Source organism: Cuculus canorus, chromosome Z, assembly GCF_017976375.1.
Source record: "Cuculus canorus isolate bCucCan1 chromosome Z, bCucCan1.pri, whole genome shotgun sequence".
Lineage (NCBI taxonomy): Eukaryota > Metazoa > Chordata > Aves > Cuculiformes > Cuculidae > Cuculus > Cuculus canorus.
This window is the reverse complement of record NC_071441.1, coordinates 73,116,666-73,138,728: the sequence shown is the minus strand read 5'-3', so window position 1 is coordinate 73,138,728 and position 22,063 is coordinate 73,116,666. Positions and strand designations below refer to the sequence as shown.

The window sequence follows — 22,063 nt, the reverse complement described above, 5'->3', positions numbered from 1 at the left end:
TCTTCAGGCCTTCCTTGAAGCCTACGGTGATACTTCATAGAACAATCTATCAGAAAACCAGGACAACACCTGCTTCTTAGCTTCTTAGCTGCTGTAGGGCTTTCAGTAGCATTTCATGTAGACGCTTTCATTTGTTTGAGCCATGGTAATAATCTGAGGAATTCCACTCCTAATCTATACACGTGGACTGGATTTAAGTTTGAGCAAAAATATCCACCTGGCTGCTAATGTTAAGGCAGGAGAACCTATATATTTATCCAGAACTACAAACCAAAGTGAAGTCATATGTGGGTTGGGGTTTCTAATTCATAACATAAATGTGCTGAAGTTCTAGATTATGATCGACCTCACCCTAACATTTTCATCTCAAGTTAGTCAGGTGAATAATGCTGTCAAATGTGAAATACTATAAAGAAAGCTTAGGGGTTTAGGAATATAGCAGGGTGAAATGTCATATTATGTGGCAACCTAAGAGATTCAAAGGTCCTGGGAATTATATGACTGGAGTTGGAGTAAACATCTAAGTCATTCTGTGGTTTTAGCCCAGTTGTTCTGATGTAGGTATCACAATCCACATACAAAGATGATAGTTATGATTGGGATCATGAACTTAAGAGCTGTAATGGGACTTGCAACCCGTAAACAGAATCACCCATGGAATATTTGCTTGCCTATTTCCTGCATGTGATGATTTGTAAAAATATTTCTTTAATGATTTTTGAAACTGGAAGAAAAACTAATGACACAGTTTCCCAGAGGTGTATGACTCATCATGCTCAATTCAGAAGACTTATCACAGGACAAATGTCTCCATTGACCTTTCTTTGATGGAAGCCAGAAGACATCTACACATCACTAAATCCAAGGCACCATGTTAATAGCCATACAGATGTAGTCAACTTGTTAATTACTCCCCTTGAAATGACAAGAAATGAATTCATAGCCGTCAATTCTTCCCATCCAGTAGAACAATCCTGGACTTGAAGTAGTAGTGCAATTGCTACCCACTATCCTTGTTCCCCAAGATAAGAGTACCTGGACTCCTGTTAATTATCATGTTTTGATGAAACAGAATTACTTTGTTCACTTTGTTCATGTACAACTTTGAAGTAATGATATTCCTTTATTAAATATTAGTAGCACTATCTATATTGCAAGTGGTTTCTAACAGAAAAGCAAGTGCTACATCTAAGTTTTTCCTGAGTTATCTTTAGGCCTGATTTGTGCAAATGCTGAAGTGTAAGAAATTGTATTTTCTTTTTGAGAGATGGTTCTAAGAAAAATATTGTCACTTCAATAACCTTATTCACATGAGTGGGACAGTTTGCAGGCAAAACTTAGCCTATTTGAATGACTGTAGTACGAGGTCTGAGGAAAAGTATAGTGAGTTTTCTAGGCAGGAAGTCATATCCTTTCTAAATGATTCTGCAAGTCTGGTGAGACGCATGATTGCAGATAAAAAAATAAATGGTAGCTTTGTTGATAGCAACATTTGCATCACAAATGATAGTAAATGCACTGGGCTAAATTATAGAGATAGAATTTTTCGGTCTTTTATCCAAAACTCTGTTGTATCTCAGCTTCTCTGCAGAAGACAAATACTTATAAGAGGTGACTGTTCGACACGTAGGGGAATCCTACATTTCACCATATGTTTTAGTATAAAATGTAATTGACTTTGTATGTCTATGAGAAATAAGGAAAAGAAACACTTTGTTTTCTAGACTTTGTCTTGGCTATATGAATTGCAATTAGAACTTGATCAGAACTCTCGATTCTGTTTTTCATGGGCCATTGTGAATATAACATTTTCCTTTTTTAAATAATTATCTCTTAAGAGGGAAAATGTATTTCGGCAACTAGAAAATAAATTTTACTACCAGTAAAATATTTTTGTAAAGTAGTAGTATGAAAATAGCTTATATTCTATAGCAGAAGGTATTTGTATTGGATCTTTTTGAGTTTAACTTTCAATCTACTCTTGGTGCTGAATGTTTTTCAGATTAAGTAAGCAGTTTTACATACTGTAGGTGCTCCACATATGGATTAATTTATTATATTCTCTTCTTACACAGACACAATCTCTTACATGTCTTTCTACGTATACATAGGTATATACCTCCCAATACACAAACACATGAAAACACAGAAATGCGTGTATATGTCTAATCTTCCTGTGACGAAATATCTCATGGGAAAGAATAGATATCAGTATTTGTTGTAAAAAGGTCTGTTGACTTACTGCATCAGAATATTGAGAGGGAACTGAAGTAAAAGGGATATGGTGCACCCAAGTCAAGAGTCAAGACAAAAGCACCCACTACTTGGGTGGGAAAGTAATATTGGAGAAGGTATTTCTCGTAGTCAGTATTGTTATAAAAAATGGATAGCTTCAATTGATATTTGTGGAACATTTCCTACCACAACTGAAGACTGGAGGTGTTATGTTCACTTCACATATTCTAATTTTTTGCAGTATATAAAAACTGTGAGCCCTGATGTTAGAGACCTGACTGTGTGCAAGGTGCTGTATGATCAGTGAATGTGGTAAAGAGTTTGCCTTGCTGGTCACTGGGGTCTTAGATTTTTTACCTTCTTTGCCTGAAAGCAGATATCTTATTTTGAGTTTTCATTGTACATTGTGCTTTTTCTCCTTCTTGATGAGTACATGAAGATGAAAATCTCTCCCATGAAACACTTTGTACAACAAAATCAATCTTAATTTTGGTTCTTCTTGAAAGCCACTCAGGCCGTTTTCCTGTTTTCCAACTGTTTTGCTAGTAAACATCATGATAATGAGGACCCAAAGGGAGAAGACAAACCAGATTTAATTGACTCAAAGTTCAATTCAGTCAGATTTCTGTTCACACAAAACCTTTTAAAGCACAGATAATGCTACTTTTTCGTGCCTACTACACGCTAAGTGAGATTAAGTTTCTTTCACTTTCCCTGCTTTTCAGTAAAGAATGAAAGGGTGCAACAATAATGAAACTGCTAACATTGAAGAAGGTTTGTGCACATGTGTAGGTACAATAGGGAGAAAGGCAAGGCAAGGCAAAGCAAGGCAAGGCAAGGGAAGGCAAGGCAAGGCAAAGCAAGGCAAGGCAAGGCAAGGCAAGGCAAGGCAAGGCAAGGCAAGGCAGGGCAAGGCAAGGCAAGGCAAGGCAAGGCAAGGCAAGGCAAGGCAAGGAAAGGAAAGGAAAGGAAAGGAAAGGAAAGGCAAGGAAAGGAAAGGAAAGGAAAGGCAAGGAAAGGAAAGGAAAGGAAAGGAAAGGAAAGGAAAGGAAAGGAAAGGAAAGGAAAGGAAAGGAAAGGAAAGGAAAGGAAAGGAAAGGAAAGGAAAGGAAAGGAAAGGAAAGGAAAGGAAAGGAAAGGAAAGGAAAGGAAAGGAAAGGAAAGGAAAGGAAAGGCAAGGAAAGGCAAGGCAAGGCAAGGCAAGGCAAGGCAAGGCAAGGAAAGGCAAGGAAAGGCAAGGCAAGGCAAGGCAAGGCAAGGCAAGGCAAGGCAAGGCAAGGCAAGGCAAGGCAAGGAAAGGAAAGGCAAGGAAAGGAAAGGAAAGGAAAGGCAAGGCAAGGAAAGGAAAGGAAAGGAAAGGAAAGGAAAGGAAAGGAAAGGAAAGGAAAGGAAAGGAAAGGAAAGGAAAGGAAAGGAAAGGAAAGGAAAGGAAAGGAAAGGAAAGGAAAGGAAAGGAAAGGAAAGGAAAGGAAAGGAAAGGAAAGGAAAGGAAAGGAAAGGAAAGGAAAGGAAAGGAAAGGAAAGGAAAGGAAAGGAAAGGAAAGGAAAGGAAAGGAAAGGAAAGGAAAGGAAAGGAAAGGAAAGGAAAGGAAAGGAAAAAGTCAGAGTAAAATGCATAAACCACTTCCCAATTTGGAAGGCACTGAGTGCATTTCAGGTCGCCATGAAAACTGCCAAGGAAGCAACCGAAGCTGAAAATCAATCAGGCTCCTTCAGCAGCTGTGTGCTATCAGTCTTGCCCTGCAGAGCACACATCTAAAACATTAGGCAGACCAACAAGAGACAGGAACTTAATTTGAAAGTGCACAGGATGCCCAGGGAGGTGTTTGAGTCCCCATCTCTGGAGTTATTTAAAAGACGGGTGGATGAGATGCTCAGCAGCATGGTTTAGTTGTTGATAGGAATGGTTGGACTCGATGATCCTGGAGGTCTTTTCCAATCTAGTGATTCTGTGATTCTATGAAAGCAGCTGTTTTAACACAGATACATAATGATATTAAAAAAGAAGCACTGCAGTGAGATAAGAATGAAAAAGAACACCCATTAGGCTGAGGATGCTTTTACTTTTGTTACTGTAACCCGACCCAGAAAGAGTACCGCCAATGCTGCCAGAGCCTCAGTTAAAGGAGTGAGATGAGAGTATGACAAAGGAGAAGGCTCAGGTAAAAACTACTAATAAGAGACCATGTGGGGCTTACTGGGCCTAAACTCAATTCTTTATTATACAGCAACAATTCCAGATGCTCAACAGATAATTTAGATTCTGTGTCACTCCAGGTATTTAGGCACCACTTTTTATTAACGGTAGCAGCATTAAGTGCACAGGTTTATTTAAAGATCTAAGCATAGTCTAGTCATGTGTTTGCTTTCCACTGAAGATCCTAGCACTGCTTATTCCAGGAGGATAAAATTAACTAAAAATTATGAATTGTTCTGCTCTGTTGTTTTCAGACTTGGAGAGTAGAAGTACGTTACCATGTTTGTGTTTGCATCTTTACTCCTTGAAATCACAAATTATTTTATGAAGAATCAAGGATTTGGTTTTATGTGCCCCTGAAGACACAGGAACTCTAAACCAGACTTTAGCTAGAAGCACACCGCTATACTGAACAAAAGCTAAATAAAGGAAATGAGGAATTGCATCTTCAATTGGAATTAATAAGGAAAGTTGGAAGGTACAACAGTAATCTGCATATGAATTTAGCAAGACCATTTGAAAACAACATTACAGAATATTTTCTGAAGACATATGTGGCCAAGACCTTGATTTAATATCTTGAAAATATGTTTATGGTAATTTGAATGCTAAAACGAGAACTGAAACATGGAAAGTGCTGTGTTTCTCATCATGCAACTGAATGTATAATGAATAAATGTATGAATTCCTTTTACCATAAGCACTTAACTGCCTAATGCATTGGCTTTTTTTCTGAGATTATTTTAAATTTTTTCATGACTACACTATAGTCTTTATGTGAGAATAAGTGTAGCAGAGAGGCACTATCTGTGTTAAATGCAGCATTACATATCTGCTTCTTTTTCTTAGAAACAGGAGAAATGTTGATAGTGTGTGGCTACTGAAGAAAGCGTTTCTGCCTGTGGGTTTGGAAAGGCAGCAGACACTACTCCTTTCATTGGCAAACCATTAAGCAAAATTCTTTTGCCTTAAATGATGTCGTCTGTTACCACCACATGTATAGGTGTGAGAAGGTAACTTGTGTCCTTAACGCAAAACTGAACAAAACCTGAAAGATCTAGCAAAGACCTGACAAAGCTAAATAAGTTACAGCATAATTGCAAATGTAGTTTAATGCTGAGAAATCAGCAGCACTGAAAGGATATTCTGGATTATTCTTAATTGTCAGTGTACTATAGAATTTTATAACACTAGACAGAATTGTGAATGGGATATTTAAGTAAACTAGCTGCTAGTCTAATAACAATTTTCCTACTTGTCTTATTTTAAAGAATACTGCTATCTACGTGAGTATTTACAGAATATAAGGCAAACAAAACTGTCAGTTCTACTGTTCTAAGCCATTCATTGTTTATCATGTGTCTATATAGCTCACATAAAGGCAACCTCTGTGACTTGGTGTTCCTGTCTGCAAAAGGCTGATAGCAATGCTCACCCAAGTTATAACCCATGAATAGTTTAGGAAAATAATAGTGTGATAAAGGAAACGGTAAGACCAAAGTATTTTGATGGGCAGTTGGTGCAGTGGTTTAAGTCCCTGGTCATGCACTGCCTTTTTTTCAGAAGAGTCATTGTTGTAAATAGAAACACTCATCCAGACAACCACTCGAGATCGACCGACATTCAAGAGTATCTCTGGTTTAAAATGAGGATGTAGCAGATAATCTAAACACTACCAAGAGCTGGGTTTTCTCCTGCAGTTTTGGCACACAGGAGGATCAAGAAGCAGAACTCCAGATGTGGCTGACAAAGTTTGGACTACCTTCTGCTGGTTTGGCGCCTCCATAACAAAATAAAATACATTTTGGCTCAGATATGCATATAGGAATCTGACTGATTTTATCTGCAATTTATGGTATATAAGACAGACAAAAAGACAGAATAATGAATATAAAGAATATAAGCAGAATCAACAAATAGAAGAAAGAAGCAGGTGACCTATATTTCAGAGACAGGAACATCTCTGTAATGCAGATGAAAAGCCCATTCCAACTCCCCTTCAAATTGTACACCATCCAAATCTATTTGTCATGAAGCAATTACCTGCTCATAGCTGAAAAAATGCTTTGATATATTTTTTATGAATCTAGCTTCTCGAGTGCTACGATAACTGATTGCAACACAATCTTGCATTAATTATTGTACTTCTGTCTCCAGAATGATGCCTTACTAAAAAAAGAAAGATGAAAAAGAGGATGCATTCATTTTACAGAAAAAAAAAGAAAAAAAAGCCACATATCGAAAGGTTTGAGGGAGAAATTTTTTTCTCCTTTTCTTTCATAATACCACAAGGGACAATGAAATAATTAGGAAAAAAAACCTTTAAAAATTCCATTTTGAAAGAATATTTTTTCTTGATGCAAATGATATATTCAACAAAGAAAGGATTCATTAATAATAAAAAAGAATAGATGTCATTCAGAAAAGAGTTGGAGCTCTATTTGGGTTTTTCCCACCCTGGAAAACAGTAAACAGTCAGCAATAATTCATGCTAAGTAAAATAATTTTTAAGGTAATTTATCTTAGTTTTTATTTTTAATATTTGTAGGTAATTATTATCGAAGTAACACATATTCTGTACAGATAGAAAGACAATAGTTCCATTTATAAATTAAGCTTTATCAGATATTTTAACTATGCTGTTCATATATTCATGTTTTCATGTACTATTCAGTTTGTAAGGACACAGGAGCTCTTATTTATTTTTTTCTCTTTGATACCTAAAAAGCACTCATTCTTACTGTGTTTGAACCTTTTATATCTCACAGCAGTATCAGTAAACTCCATCCACAATATTTTCTTATAATAGTCTTTTTTCTGCTGTATTTTACCTATATCAAAACGCAGTACTCTGCTGTTAGCTTCACAGAAGGAAACTTAGAGTGAGTTTAAGGTAAGAGATACAGTTATTATAAGTTATTATAAGAGATATGTCTGATATCTTGTTATTATCCTTATATCTTTTTTGAACCTTATCTTAAAGCTTCACAGAAATGTTAGGTAGACTTTACACTTGTTGCCTCAGTGGAACATCTTCACTTTCCGTCCACACACAAACAGAATGTTCCTCTCACAGCTCATGTTTCTGTTCCATTAATGTGACCATAACTTGCACAGTGTTGCCTGGGTTATAGTCACTAGCCTCATAGTAGTCCCTTTGGAAATCTTTTAGGAAGCAGGCAAAGATCCCAGGGTTTCTGTTTAACGTTATAGATAATAATGAAAAAAAATGTTACCTGGGTCTGACACACATATGTAACCAGCTCTTGATCTCTAGGCTGTTGTTTCTTTCCATGTTAAAGCTTATGCCCCATAGTATTTTTACTGAGTAAAACAAAGATGTTTATCGATGTAATGTCTCACACAACTTTCTTTCCATTACTTTCTGAGATGAAATCCATGTTTAAAAGTATTGACTGTAAACCATATACAAATAATACTGCTCTTCCACCCTTAGCTTAACTAAGTGCAATAAGAAAAATAGACTTTACACCTGCAATGTATTGTTTTTTTTCCATTCAAAACCAGGTTGAGAACACACCTGCTTGCCACACCCCAATTTAGGACTTTTTGAAACTTTTCTGAATTGTTTGCACTCTCCTGCTTTTTGTTTGTACACAGAGGGAATATTACGAAAGAAAATAACATCTTACTATTTCATCCCTACATTTCTTGGGGCAAAGGCAAATCCTGTAAGTAAAAAATATCTTCCAAATACAATTGCCTAGAAAACCATTTAGATTCATGTGCTTGGGCAATGCTGAACAGAATATGTTTCTCTACTGCAAACAGAAGACATCACTATATATTAAGAATGAAAACAAAGTAGTGATTCTGGCACATCTTTGTGAAGTGTTTTAAAGTCAGCAATTTGACTAAACAAAGCAAGTGAAAATAAAGCAGTGGGTTTGCATGTCCAGTGTTATTTCTGCAAAGTAAAAGAGTAATAAACATTTCCTTGTTCCAGATTTTAACAGCTGAAACTTTACTGAATGCAGTGGCATGGTATCAGGGTACACTTGAAGTATCTCAAGAGGGTATTAGACATAGATATCTAACATTTACTTACTGAAAGGTATGACATATTCAGAAGCCAGAAAGTCTTCTAGTTACAACTGACTCTGTACTCCTAATTAATTTTCTTAGCAAGTAAGATGGGATTTATCTAGATTCCAACTTCATTTTTAGAAGAGTTGAATTTAAATTTGCACATATTGCTCTACATTAGCTGTTTTAAAGCTAGTGCATTAAAACTCATAGAGGTCTAAGTGAAGAGAGAAATAGGACCATGGTGTACTGGCTTTAAAGCATCCAAATGCAGAGCCAAGAGCGAAAGGTAAGTTTTTACAAGTCAGAGGTTAATTATGTTTCCGTTAATGTAATGCAAATGGGCCCCAACCTGCACGGAAATAATTAGTATTTTATAGTGTTAATAGAATTCATATGAAGGAAATAACTGAGTTCATTTTACATATTTTAATCTTTTGTTTTTCATTTTCAGTTAAGAAAAAAAGATAAAAATAAAACAATTCTACTGCACGTCATTGTTGTGACTCCTCCTTATAGTTTGTCTTTGGCACAGATGGACTTTTTGCTTTCTTATTCAGCAACCTCTAGAAAATGATCTTTTGACTGAAACATATTCTGATTGGAGTGCTCTGGTTTTCTCAGCAATGCAATGCATCATAGAATTAAATAAGCCTCTGGGTCATCCTGATATCAATAGGATTAGATATTTGTTTAGAGAGAGGCATATGCCTAAGTGATTTGCTGAACTGAGGTCTGGAAGGAGCAGGAGAATAAAGGAAATTTCTGTATGTGATCATGTCATTAAAGGTGGCTTACTACTGACTACATAGGAGTGAGACGAGTTAAGGCCATTCAGAAAGCTTCATATCCAAAAGCTTTAGTGTTTCCTTTGTGTATGCAGAAAGCATGTTTTTACATGCTTTTATTTCATATCATAAGATGCAAGTTATATAAAAGAGGACAAACTGTAATGTTCTGAGAATTCCAGCTACCTCACATACAATCCCATATTATAATCACAATATTATCTCAATAGTTATTGAAAGCCTAGTCCTGAGGGTCTCTGTCAGCCAGAGCTTGCAGGGCTGAGTCTTTTTATGGGTCTGGCCATATGCTCACGATGATTAAGGACAATTCTCAGATGCATGAAATGCATTTGTTTTGTCTTCACACCTCAATGCACAGCAAAGGCATGATATCAGTCACTAAAACCACTCAGGCTGCTATGCATTATTGTTTAATTAAACAATATGGATAATTTCCAAGACTGTTTCAGGTATAACCATGGTCTAATATCTAAGCTCTGTTTAACCTTAGGAAGAAAGAGCAAATTTACAGAGGGTATTGAAGCTGAAATGTGAGGAAAACAACTTACTCAAATATTAGTTCAGATTTTTTGTTTTCTCCTCCTGGATTTAGATTGACACAATCATGAGATATGGGAATCAACTACCAAACACAGTTCTTTCCTTGTTCACTCCCAGCTGTGCTGTGTGAGGACACTGATTACAGAACTTAATTTTGAAAATTCATTTGCATCCTTTTCAGAGATATACAGAGGTCTAATTAGTTGGTCTGATCTATCAGAGCTAGAAACCTCCTTTGGCTACAAGGAGACTTTCCTAGTAAATGAGACAACCTTTAACTTAAAACTATTTGCTGGAAAATCTCTGTGGAAGTATAATTGTGGTAAGTAAAAACACCCTGCTGCATATCACCAGCACAACACTTTTGAAGCTTTCTGACTTAAACACTACCTGTGGTCTGTGCTAGGCTTTTAAAGAGAGGCAAATTTATTTCTTTGATATTCTGCAGTAATGCAGCAGAAAAGACTGTATGACTCTTTGTTAATACTTCGAAGTGATGGTAGGATTTCAAAAAGCATCTTTTTGACTCAAAAGAAAGCAAAGTTGTGTCAGACTGGAAAGCTTTTGAAAAACCTACTCTAGCAAAGCCATTTAATTTTCTGTTCTCCAAGCCACTTCTATGCTTAGCCATACTGCCCTGTGTTTTTCAGAGGATGCCTATAAAACTCAAGTCCGAATTGATGATGAACCAGCCTATTTGGACATTCTAGACACTGCTGGACAGGTGAGTAATTTCCCAATGTGAACCATCCGATCAGAAATAAACCCAAAGATTTTTAACCTCAGATGCTTGAGTCACAGAGTTAGAAACAAACTTTGTATACAAACATATAAGGAACAGTGAAAGAATAACATTGAGGAATTAACCAAGAAGATTAAAGAAGTGTTTCAGTGGTATAGCATAACTTCAAAATCTAACCAGAACAGTAAATTTCATCAAGTAGAAGACAAAAAGCTCTTTGTTTCTTTTTTCTGTTGTATGCAGAAATATCTTTCACAAGCATGGAATGAACAAAAGATGTGATTAGTTTGTCTTATATGTTTATCATTCTCGCTGTTCTATATATTATGGGAACATTTTGGTTGAATTTTTGATCAAGTATTTTGTTACCATTGTACTCCTCCTCACATTATATTTAAACATCAAGTTCTTGTTCACAAGGAGATGATCTTAATGCCAAAAGTAACACAGTGGTGCTTACTGCAAGTGGGGGTATCAGTCAGAGAATTAATTTCACATTCAGCAAGGCAAAAGGAGTTAAATACAAGTTCCTCCCCTTTCCATCTCATAAATATTTTTACCATTTAACAAAGATGTTGAGACTGGTTGATCTTTTCCTGAGGTATGTGTCAGCTTCTGTTCGAAGGCTTTGATAGTTTCATGAGTTTCCATGCTGTATGTACACATTGTACAGCAATGAGTCATTCAACAACGACAGTAAATGCTTAAAATAAACAAACAAAAAATGTTTAGGATCTATGAGCCAGGAAATCCTATTCTCAGCTTCCCAAACCTGTAATGTACCTCAGCTGAGCACTGCAAATGCCTGAAAATGCATTCTGCTGCCAGGAATTAAAAAGGCATCAAGTTATATAAATTGAATATGGTTCAGGGGTATTGTGGTGTGAATTTTACATGTGAATGAAATATAGGAGAATTTCAAAGCGAACTCAACCCAATTTCAGGAATCAAAAGATGCCCTGAATTATTCTCTCTTGACCCAAAATTATACAGTCTTAACTGTTAATTAGTGATTTGCTGTTGAGTTTCCTGTGAGAGTGTTTGATTCTCCAGAAAATTTAAGCTAAATTTCAAGAATTATCTCCAAAGCTGTGAATTTAGTTGACCTAGAATTTATTATTATATCAGACACAAGAGGTTTCTTATGCATAACAGTCATAGAAAAGCTTTAGCAATGATTCGGCTGGGGGAAAGAACATCATAGTTGCTACTCAGTATGTCTGAAAACATCTCTACTTCTTTTGGAGAAGAGGAAGCAACATCTTTGCTCAGTCTATGCAGGATTTACTGATCTTTACAGAGGTATTCCTAATTTCCTGTGGAAACTGTAAGAGAATGCAGGAGTTAAACTCTGTAAATCAAAGAAGAAGGTACAGCAGGTACAGAACTACTTACCTTGTTCTCTTGCTTACAGACAGGTGCAGAAAAGATGAGCTACTTGATGCTGTTTTCATCAATAACACAAATATTAGTCTAGGGAAATAAAGGAGCTTATAATCAAAGCAAAGAATGGATGATTAACAACAAAAAAAAAGTGGATGAAGTGTTTTTATTTTGAGCTGAGAGTAATATGTTGTAAAAGCCAAGAGAAATAATTAGTTCCACTTGGATTTTTTTCCATTTGTTTTTGTTCATAGACAGATAAAATTTGTGTTGTTGATAAAAAAATTGTAGAATCAGATATTGACAATTTCCTTCTCCTCCTAGGTCCCCACCAAAATGAAACTTTCTTCTTTTTCTTTCAATGGTATTTCATTTTCTGTCAGCTTATTTGAAAGAAAAGGATTGGAGTAAAATTTTCAATCCTTTTATATTTTATTATTTGTGGGTTTTTTTAGATTCAGGAAAAGGGAAATAATATGCCTACGCAACAGTTCTTGAAGTAGCTGTAAATATTATGTTTTCCAATTTAGACAATCCTCATCTTTTCTTTTCAGTCACATTCAGTTTTTAGAATAATACTCCTGCAACTGTCCAATTTCTAAATTGTATTTTGTTTTTTACCATATAAAAAAAGAGCAAAACCTTGTTTTTAATGAGGTAAGGGATTTATTGCCAATATGGTGAATTTTAGTAAAACTGAAAGTTGTAAGGTAGAGAAAAGATATCAGAATAATGAAACAGTGAAAGCTGGTAAGAAAAATAGTAGAGAAAAATCTCGGCTTTAAATTTCCCTGTTCTTACATGGGAGACTGTCACTAAAACTTGTTTCAATATATCTATGCCAGGAAGCAATTCCTACTTTTCTAGGCCCCAGTTTTTCAGAAACTGTCCGTTCTAAGTACTCTGTTTCCAGCTGCTTGTCTTTGCAGATATCTTTGAATTTGTTGCCTCTCTATCTGCACTACAGAGATCCAGAATAAATCAAGACCTAATACAACTCCCATTGAATTCAACAGCTGAAACTGCCTCTTTTCTCACAGAGGGCTAAATGTTGCTGTCAGCAAAGTTCAGACTGAAATTCTCCTGTGACTTTAGTGACTGAGGATAAAAATCCAAAGCACCCAGTTATACCGGGGATGGTGTGTTCTGATGGTACATTGTTTTGTTTCAAGTTAAAGCAGAGAAGGCATTACAGTTTCTAAATAATGTAGTGGAAATCTTATTTCCTTCTGAGTGTCCTCACAGTCAGAAATACTTCACCATCAACTTTGAATCATGACTTTAATCCCTTCAGAAGATCAAGGAGAATCACAGAATCATAGTGTCATAGTATACTTAGGGTTGGAAGGGACGTTAAAGATCATCTAGTTCTAAACCCCCGCCACGGGCAGGGACATCCCACTGGATCAGGCTGCCCAACACCCCATTCTACCTGGCCTTGAACACCTCCAGGGATGGGGCAGCCACAACCTCCCTGGGCAACCTGGGCCAGTGAGAAGAATCCCCATAGTGAAGAAATTCTTCCTAATGTCTAGTCTAAATCTGCCCCTCTCCATTTTATTCTTGTTTCCCCTCATTATTCTTGTTTCCACCAGCCTTTATGAACAGTCCCTCTCCAGCTTTTCTGTAGCCCCTTTAGAGACTGGAAGGTTGCTATAAGGTGTCCTAGGAGCCTTCTCTTCTCCAGGCTGAACAGGCTCAACTTTCTCAACCTGTCCTCATAGGGAAGGTACTCCAGCCCTCCAACCATCTTTGTAGCCCTCTCCTGGACCCGTTCCAGCAGCTCCATGTCCTTCTCACATTGAGGATTCCTGAACTGGACACAGTATTACAGATGAGGTCTCACAAGAAAGGGATAGAGGGGCAGAATCCCTTCCCTCGCCCTGCTGGCCACGCTACTTTTGATGCAGCCCAGGACACGGTTGTCCTTCTGGGCTGCAAGAGCACATTGCCGGCTCATGCCGAGCTTCTCATTGACCAGCACCCCCAAGTCCTTCTCTGCAGGGCTGCTCTCAATCACATCATCTTCATTGTGTGCTGAAAACAGGGATTGCCCTTACGCAGGTACAGAACCTTACACTTGTCCTTGTAAAGAGCTAAAATTTTAAGTCTTTCCTCTTTGGGAAGCACAAGCAGTAAATAATAAAAATGACTGAATTAGTATGTATTTTGTTGTTGTTCTAGAGAATATGTTTCAACAAATATGTTTCTCTTTTCCTTGATCTACCTATGCAGTAATCACACACTTTCACACTGACCAAATATTGTGATGTTTTAATAATTAATACTTCTTGCCAAGTTCAGAGTTAAAAATCCATATCTGATTTCACAACTGAAACTGGACAAAAAAAAAAATTGTATTTTATCTGACAGATACACTTTGGAGCACCAAAAACAAAGATAGTTCTTCAGAAATACAATTCAAGTTCTTAACTTTGTGAAGTTAAAACACATTCAAACGAAAAGCAGAAACATAAAAAACCTATTAGTATTGCTCATCTAGTTATGGGTCTTCCTCTTCTCACAGATATACATAGACACCATTAAATATGAGAGATCACTTCTCTCTGGAAGCAGATTGGAGTTGTTCAAATTCTGGATGCATATTTTTTATCTCACCAATTGTCCTGTAATTCTCTTCCAGTATCATTTTTCTAGCCGAGATACAGTAAGAGGAGCACTCTTAATGTATGTAGGGCCAGTGTAAGTAGTTATGCTTCACTGAACTCACCAGCCCTGCTTTTCACCACCTGCTGCAGCTGTCAGTGGTGTAGCCTGTCTTTGCTCACCCCAATCAACTTCAGACACAATAAGGTTATATTTACCTAAGAGAGTTTCAATAGCAAGCATTTCTGCTGTAGCTGCTTGTATGTGAATTGTCATAAAAAACACTTACTTGAGCAGTTCTTGCTGTAAGACTTCAAAATATGAGGTGCAGTGAGAAGGAAATGAACAGAAATTGGTGATGGTTTTCTTTTTCAATGCCACAGCTGCATCTAGAAGATGTATATCCTAGCAGCCTATTTGATGCTACAAGTTATCAATGATGCCTTTTGCTCTTTAATGAGAAGTTCTCTTCTTAAAGCAAAATTTTTCTTTTTACATATATTTCAATTAAAATGAGACTGAAAAGCAAATTAAAACAGAGAGCAAATGTGAGATTGAGCGTTAGGAGGAATTTTTTTTTTTTTTTAGATAACTTTTAACCCTCTAGGCTACCTGCTATTTTGCATGTAGAGTGAACAAAAAAATACCTTAACGGAAACCTGCAAATACCAGATAAAGATAGCTTGAGGTTCCCAGGGAAGTTAAGTTCTCAGTAGAGGGGAACCTAAATCTGTCCTTCTCCTACCAATTTGATGCCAGTGTCAGTAACAGATGCCCAGAACCAAGAAAAGGAATACAGGTCAACAGGAAAGCACCCAAAGAACAGAACAAATGAATTCCATCACTCCAGTCAGTAAGTCAGGCTATTTTGGCTGTGCCCTCCCTGGGAGTATTGAAAGCCAGGCTGCATGGGACTTCGAGCAACCTTTTCTAGTAGAAGGTCTCCCTACCCATGACAAGGGAGATGGAACTGGATGATCTCTAAGGTCCCTTTCAAACCCAACATTCTGTGATTCTATTATACTATTATTTTATGATTCCTTGTTCAACCATGTTTCTAGGACACTATTTGAGTAATGCTTCCTTGAAATTCACTCATGTACCTCTCTCTCTCTCCGTCCCTTATGGCTGAGAGAGGTGTTGGGGCAGAGGTAGATCTACAGTTTCTCTTATCTTATCCAGTGTGCCACAAATCTCATTGGCTTTTACCTATACTTGATTTAAACTGGTGTAACATCTTTGACTTTTAGGAAACTTGTGAACACAAATGAAAGGATATTCAGTCCTTTATTCTGTGTTCAATTCCCTTCTCAATTATTCTCGGAGACTGACAACGCTCAGCTTCTCTAACCCTGCATGAAAATCCTCCACACAGAGTTACAGAAACATTCTGTTCACTCATTTACGCTTTCTCACTCTCTCTTCTAACTTAAAAATATGTCGTTACTTCAGGAGCCTACTTTCAACCCCCCCCCTCCCCTTGGAGCATACAGAACAGTTATCTCTCCTGTTGTATTTATAAACTATTGACTGATACAGGAGTTTTTATTCTTCCCGCAGTTTTACTCCGGGAGACACATTACCCATCCTCCCCATTTAGATCTCAAGATAAATGTTAAAAGAGCATCAGACAGCACTCCCTTCACCCAAAACCAATCTAAGTTGACCCTTCATTGGAAAGAAACACTTGTTTTCAGGCACAAAGCAGGCAAATATGCAGCAAAATGGATTCCTGTACCTGTCAGTGAGACAGTAACTTTCAAGATTATTGGACCAATTTTTGCTTGTTAAAATGTGAGCTTTTTATGATGAACTTAGTGCACCAGTGTATTTCCCGAGTGTGAATCAGAGACTTGAAAAACTGGCCTTAAAATGTGATTGTGTGCCATTTAGGAGATACTTCCCTTTGTCTGCAGCTGTGTGCACATGAATTCGTTTCCAGGTAGACACTTTTCAACCTGACAACAACAGTGCACTCTGTAGTGAAATCCATCTCTCAAATTGCTAGCAAATCACAAGACATGTTTATCCTGCCAACCTCCAGGACTATGATTTTTGCCTCCTGCTTCAGGCTTTGAAGAGGAACTGTATTAGTCCCAAGAGCCCTTCAGATAAACACACTTTCTCAGACTAAACGTTATAGTCCGATGACTCATTCAGGCTGTTATCTGAGATCCTTCTGCTTATTATCTAAACATGCTGCTCTAATCTTGAATCAATGGAAGTCGAATTTGAAACTACACTGCTGCAGCTTATCTCAAGGAAATGTAAAATGCCTTTTTGGCGGTAATTATATTTTAATGAGCCTTTACAGCGTGTTCTATTAAGGAGAAAATAATTTTAGAGCACTTTATGCTAGGTACTGCAGTGAGTAAATGAAATCCATTTTCCTTCTAAGGCATGGTGGTACTGAACTAAGTAACAATCATTAACAGAGTGTATTAGGTGAAGAACATTAATTTTATTTTCTTTATATGTCATTGTTTCACAGCCTGGTGGTGACACACTTAGAAAGTGAAATCATAGCATGGAAAATTTGGTGGACTCTCAAGACAAGCTGTTTTGAACTTTCTAGAGAAAGCTAAACTCTCTCCCATGACTAAATCATTTTATTTGGGAATGGGCAGATTTTGAAGAAACATTTATTTGACACAGATATTGAGTGAAAAAAAACAGTTCCAGTAAATCACAGATGAAATTGCTGGCCTGGCTACAATTTCCTTCAAATTATGGGCAAAATATTCTTGGGATTTATTGGGAAAAGATTGAAACATCTACTGTAAAAAAAAAAAAAAATAGTTAAACAAACTCAGGTGCCTGGTAGCTAAGATTCCCAACTTCGTTTTCCATTCCTGTCAATGAATGAATCATGGTGCAATAAAGGATGTATCAGTTTGTATTTCTAGATATGCATTTATCTTTCTGACAGACAGGTGCAATAACATGCTGCAAGGATCAGGAATTTAGGGTGAACGTCATGGTTTATTGAGTCTGTTGATACTGATTTCCTGCTGCTCGTCACCATTCCACTTCAGCAAAGTCAATGCCAGCAGAGGAGTCCTTTCCAGCGTTATCTTTTCTTTTTCAATAAATTGTTCTTTTTAATCTTGAAGTGCTTTCTCCCTCACTGGTAAATGCCTTTCTTCAACTAATAACTTTCAAAAATAGATAAATAGCCAAGGATATTACTTATTTGATTAATTTTTTTTAAATAAGATAACAGTCTTAAGAAAAGAAAATATATTATTACAAATTCTGGTAAAAGTAGCAAAATACTTCTTTCAAGATCTTTCCTTGTTGCATTCCCTGGTGTTTTTTTTTTCCTTTGCATTCTGTTGTGTATTGTATGGAAAACACCTATATACATACATCTTTTGATTAAATTCATTCAGATCTTTCATAAGACTGCAATTAAGTAAATCTGTCTTTTCTTCTAGCATTACAAAATTTATCGTATATTTTTCTTCCCACTGTTGAATGGCACCAAAACCCTTTGAAGTTACTTCCAGCCGACACTGGGCATGCTCTAAGTGTGCCCTCTTTTCTCTCTATGTAAGTCACGGTCCTAGATCACCTCACTAGCAATTCCATTTTACACAATTCTGTCTACCAAAAGATATTAAAAGTTACTGAGAAAATCTACACAGACCAGGGATTTCAATGGACGGGAAACTGTTTTCCACCTGTATCAATTTTCACAAAACTAACACAAAAAAAAAGTTACTTCCAGGACTAAAAACCTGCCTTGCAAGCTGAGAAAACAAACATGTCTAATAGCATCGTCTGGTGCCATCTGACAATGGCAAATGACAAAGAGAACACTCTTTTCCAGAGTGAGTTCTAAATGATTCTTAGAAAAAATGAGTTGTCCCTAAGAACTATAATTTAACAAAACTTATTTGTCTTTAGTGCTATTCTGTAGCTGTTGGATATTCTGCCAATACATTGAATCGTGGCATCTCCAGAAAAAAACAAAAAAGAGCAGAAATTTACATAGTGTTATCTGAACCATACAAACCTTTTAACTATAAGACTATATGAGATATTTGGCAGGAAAAGTTTTTTTAAAGATATTCTTTTGATTTCATACTGACAGGATGGGGTTAGAAAAGCCTGAAAAAACCCACATCTTCTGAGCTGAAATTTCAATAATTTTTGTACTGAAATAGTTTTGTCCTGAGTGGCATTTTCTCCTCGACAATAAAACAAGGAAAAGGAAAAATAAACCCCAGTAAATTATGAACTTTATTCCTCCTCACCTCTCTTTTATAATCTGAAAAATGCTACTATACAGTTGGGTTTTTTAAAAGAGGAAGTGAAGAGTAAAAAATAATTACTGAAAATACAGAACATTTTCTATTTTCTTTTCTCAACTGTACATATTTATTATGTGTCTTTTTGTTCCTTCCATAGAAGCAAATTGCATAACCTGCATAGATTTTAGTTTGTATATTTAGATTGTGCCTAATGGTTCAGGGGAATAAATTGTTGCCACTAGAGTTCCATGTCCTTGTCTGAGCAGCAGGATGATGTGAAACAAACCATGCCAAGTCAATCTTTCCTTTTAAAAAGACAAAATAAAAAATCTTAGCAGTAGCTGCACTGGCTGCACCTATGTAAGAAATCAGATCTTCTCTTATTTGAAGTGGGGTACCTGTTTAACACCTCAACGCAAGCTGAAGAAGTCGGACTCCACTAACATTTAGAAACGTGAAAAAAGTATGGCATTGCGTCGGACAGTCTTGGCATACCTCAGAATCTACAGAGCATCCCTCAGGAACTGTTGATGAGATACCTCATGCATGCAGTTTTGGAGCTCCCTGTTTGTCCTCACAACTTTCTTTTAAAGAAATGAAGACTGTATATCCATTTTATAGGCGGATACAGAAGTTACGGATCTGCAAATGGGACTTTGTGTAATTTACACCACTGGGTGTCTTTTAACCACCCAGAAGGGAATTAACTTAAAAATTAAAATATTCCTCATTTAGTTTAAAGCCTAAATATCTTAGTAATGTATCTGGATGAAATCTTCAGTGTATGCACAATATGTGAAATGATGAGCCACTCCACAAAAAGCTGGGAATTTTTTTGAATTGTTAGAGAAGACTTGGTCCCACTTAACATCTCTTAGTGTGGGGTAGCTGTGAAGGTGCCTTAGAAAGATTCTGTGAACTGCTCACAGCTGAAGTGACAGATGTTCCTGCTCTTTCAGCTAAGACTGTTCCCACAAGTTCCCAGAAGGTCGCTAAGAATGGTTTCGCAGGGCTGTATAGATGCCAGATCATTGACTAACTTCGTGCGTGTAATACTAGCTAGTCATCTCACCTATGGTAGAAACATTAATGTAAATGCAAAGACATCAAAAACCAGTAGAATATCTTTCACCCTAGAAAACATCTATAAGTGACAGGGACATGACAATCATTCTTTTTCACTGAGTCACACCAGATTTTAGCAATGTAAGAAACACAAAATCAGTACAGCTATAACACAGCTATTTTGCATTTATATCTGTGATGATTTAGGCAGTTGCCCAGGAGCAAACCCCTCCAATAAACACTGAATTAAATTTCAGTGGTAGAAGAGAGTACACAATTGGTTAAAGGCTACAAAAGTCTAAAAAAACCACCCTGAAGGTTGTTTACTTCTTTTCTTCCCCCTCCCTTTCAGATTCTTAGTTCAAATTCTATCTCTGGTGATGAGTAGGGCACAGGGGAAGGGAGAGAAATTCCTATGCTGTGGAATTTTTAAGGTAAGCACGCTTGTTATGGAAGTCATCATGAGAGAATATATATGCAAGCCAGAATATAATTTACAGTCATTTATCAGAGCAATAAGGTGTCTGACTCCAGCCTCCTATTTCACTTCTGCAAGGCTGCACAAGCCTCACCGGGGAAGTCAGCGAGTCTGCAATCCGCATGTAAGCTGACAAGAGCTTATTTGAATCCCTGGCGAGACCTTGCTTGCAGCTGCAGTCATTACCTCTTCACTAGTGGGTTGTTGTCTTTCTTTTTTTTTCCCCTCTGCTGTTTACTGAAATGTAATTACTGAGCTATTAATTCTTTCCCTTTACCATTTATGATGCATTTGTGATAAAAGGTGAAAATTGACTTTATTCCTTCTTGCATACCAATGAGGAGGAAGGAAAAGTATTATAGAGTGCATGATAAACCAAATACAGTTGGAGGTTTTAGAGGTAGTTAACAGTGAAGATTGCTTCAGTGCCTGCATTTAAGAGAAAATTACTAAGGTGTTTATCCCTAAGAGAGAAACCATTAACTTTAATATGAAAGAAAAAGACAGTTCTCTGAGTTAGGAACTGTGTCACTGAGGCATTTTTACTTGCATTATGAAGAACTGATTCGGTGATTTCATCCATATTTTGGGATGAGTGAAAAGCAGATATCATCTCCCGGGTGATGGACTGCATTTTTTCATTACTGCATATGACAAACAGTCTTTGGAAGGGCAGGATTAATAAAGTTAACAAAAGCACAGTTGCAGCAAACTGGCAAATATATTATCACCAAAAGGCAGTAGGGCAATTAGAGTGGGAACATTTGGAACTTCAGTGCAGAGAAGCTATTTCTGGAGGGATGGTCTGAGTGCCATTGCAGGTTATTTAGTAGTTTCTTGGTGAGAAAAAAAGGGTCACTGTGCAATGCTATTTTTTGAAGTCCTGACATTTTATTGGAAGTCGTTCTCATTTGTCTCTTTTTCCTCTTATTTATTTTTCTTACTTTTCTTTTTTTTTTTTTTTTGTTTGATGCCAGGCTGATGTGCTTCAATCCTGCTTTATAATCCGACCATGATACTTAGCAGTATGTGGATATAGAGTAGCAAGTGCATACCAAAACTTCTGCAGTTACAAATGGGGCAGTGCAATAGTCATCAATCAGTGTTCAAGCTCTGAAGGGACATCTACGCTTGTCTTTCATAAGACTTAATCTTCCATGGTCTATGACAGTAAGCAACACTAGGTATGATGGGAAGTAGTATCACCGGTGAAAAGAGAAGAATGACATGATTTCACAAGTGATGAAAATAGATTCTGTTTGAAAATTATACTTAAAGAAGTCAGTAATTAAACTAACCTCACAAGCTGGTCATTTGCAGAAAGGGTGAAAATTTAGACATACCACTTCGATATCTCAGAGTCATCCGAATAAAGATGAGACTAACATCTTTATGAATAAATCTGATATGGTAACTTATATTAAGAATGAAAGTTTTTATTTCAGAGATTAAAGAAATTGTAACGAGTATATTGTGAGTTCAGACAATGTCTCAAGAGAAGGTTAAGTCAGGAGGAGGGGCCTACTGTAATTTCTTTTGATTTTTCACTTCTCTTGATCTCACGGGTTTCTCAAATAGTCTTGATATTAGGGCAAGAGAAGGTTCCAGAAGCCCAGGAACTGGACCAATAAATAAAGGCATATATGAGTCTCTGGGGTTGTACTGCAAACACTCCTATTGGCCAGTGTGATGCTGGATTTAGGA

General features: G+C 36.9%; 1 protein-coding gene across 2 annotated transcripts in view; it reads left to right on the top strand.

Annotated features, from left to right (window-relative positions):
- The window catches only part of RIT2 (Ras like without CAAX 2), a 194,345-nt gene that overhangs the window by 65,237 nt on the left and 107,045 nt on the right, over nt 1–22,063 (top strand). For both annotated transcript variants that reach the window (XM_054054476.1, XM_009570254.2), the window contains one exon: nt 10,479–10,552. In XM_054054476.1, coding sequence (XP_053910451.1) covers nt 10,479–10,552 — 74 coding nt within the window. The remainder of the gene's footprint in view (nt 1–10,478; nt 10,553–22,063) is intronic.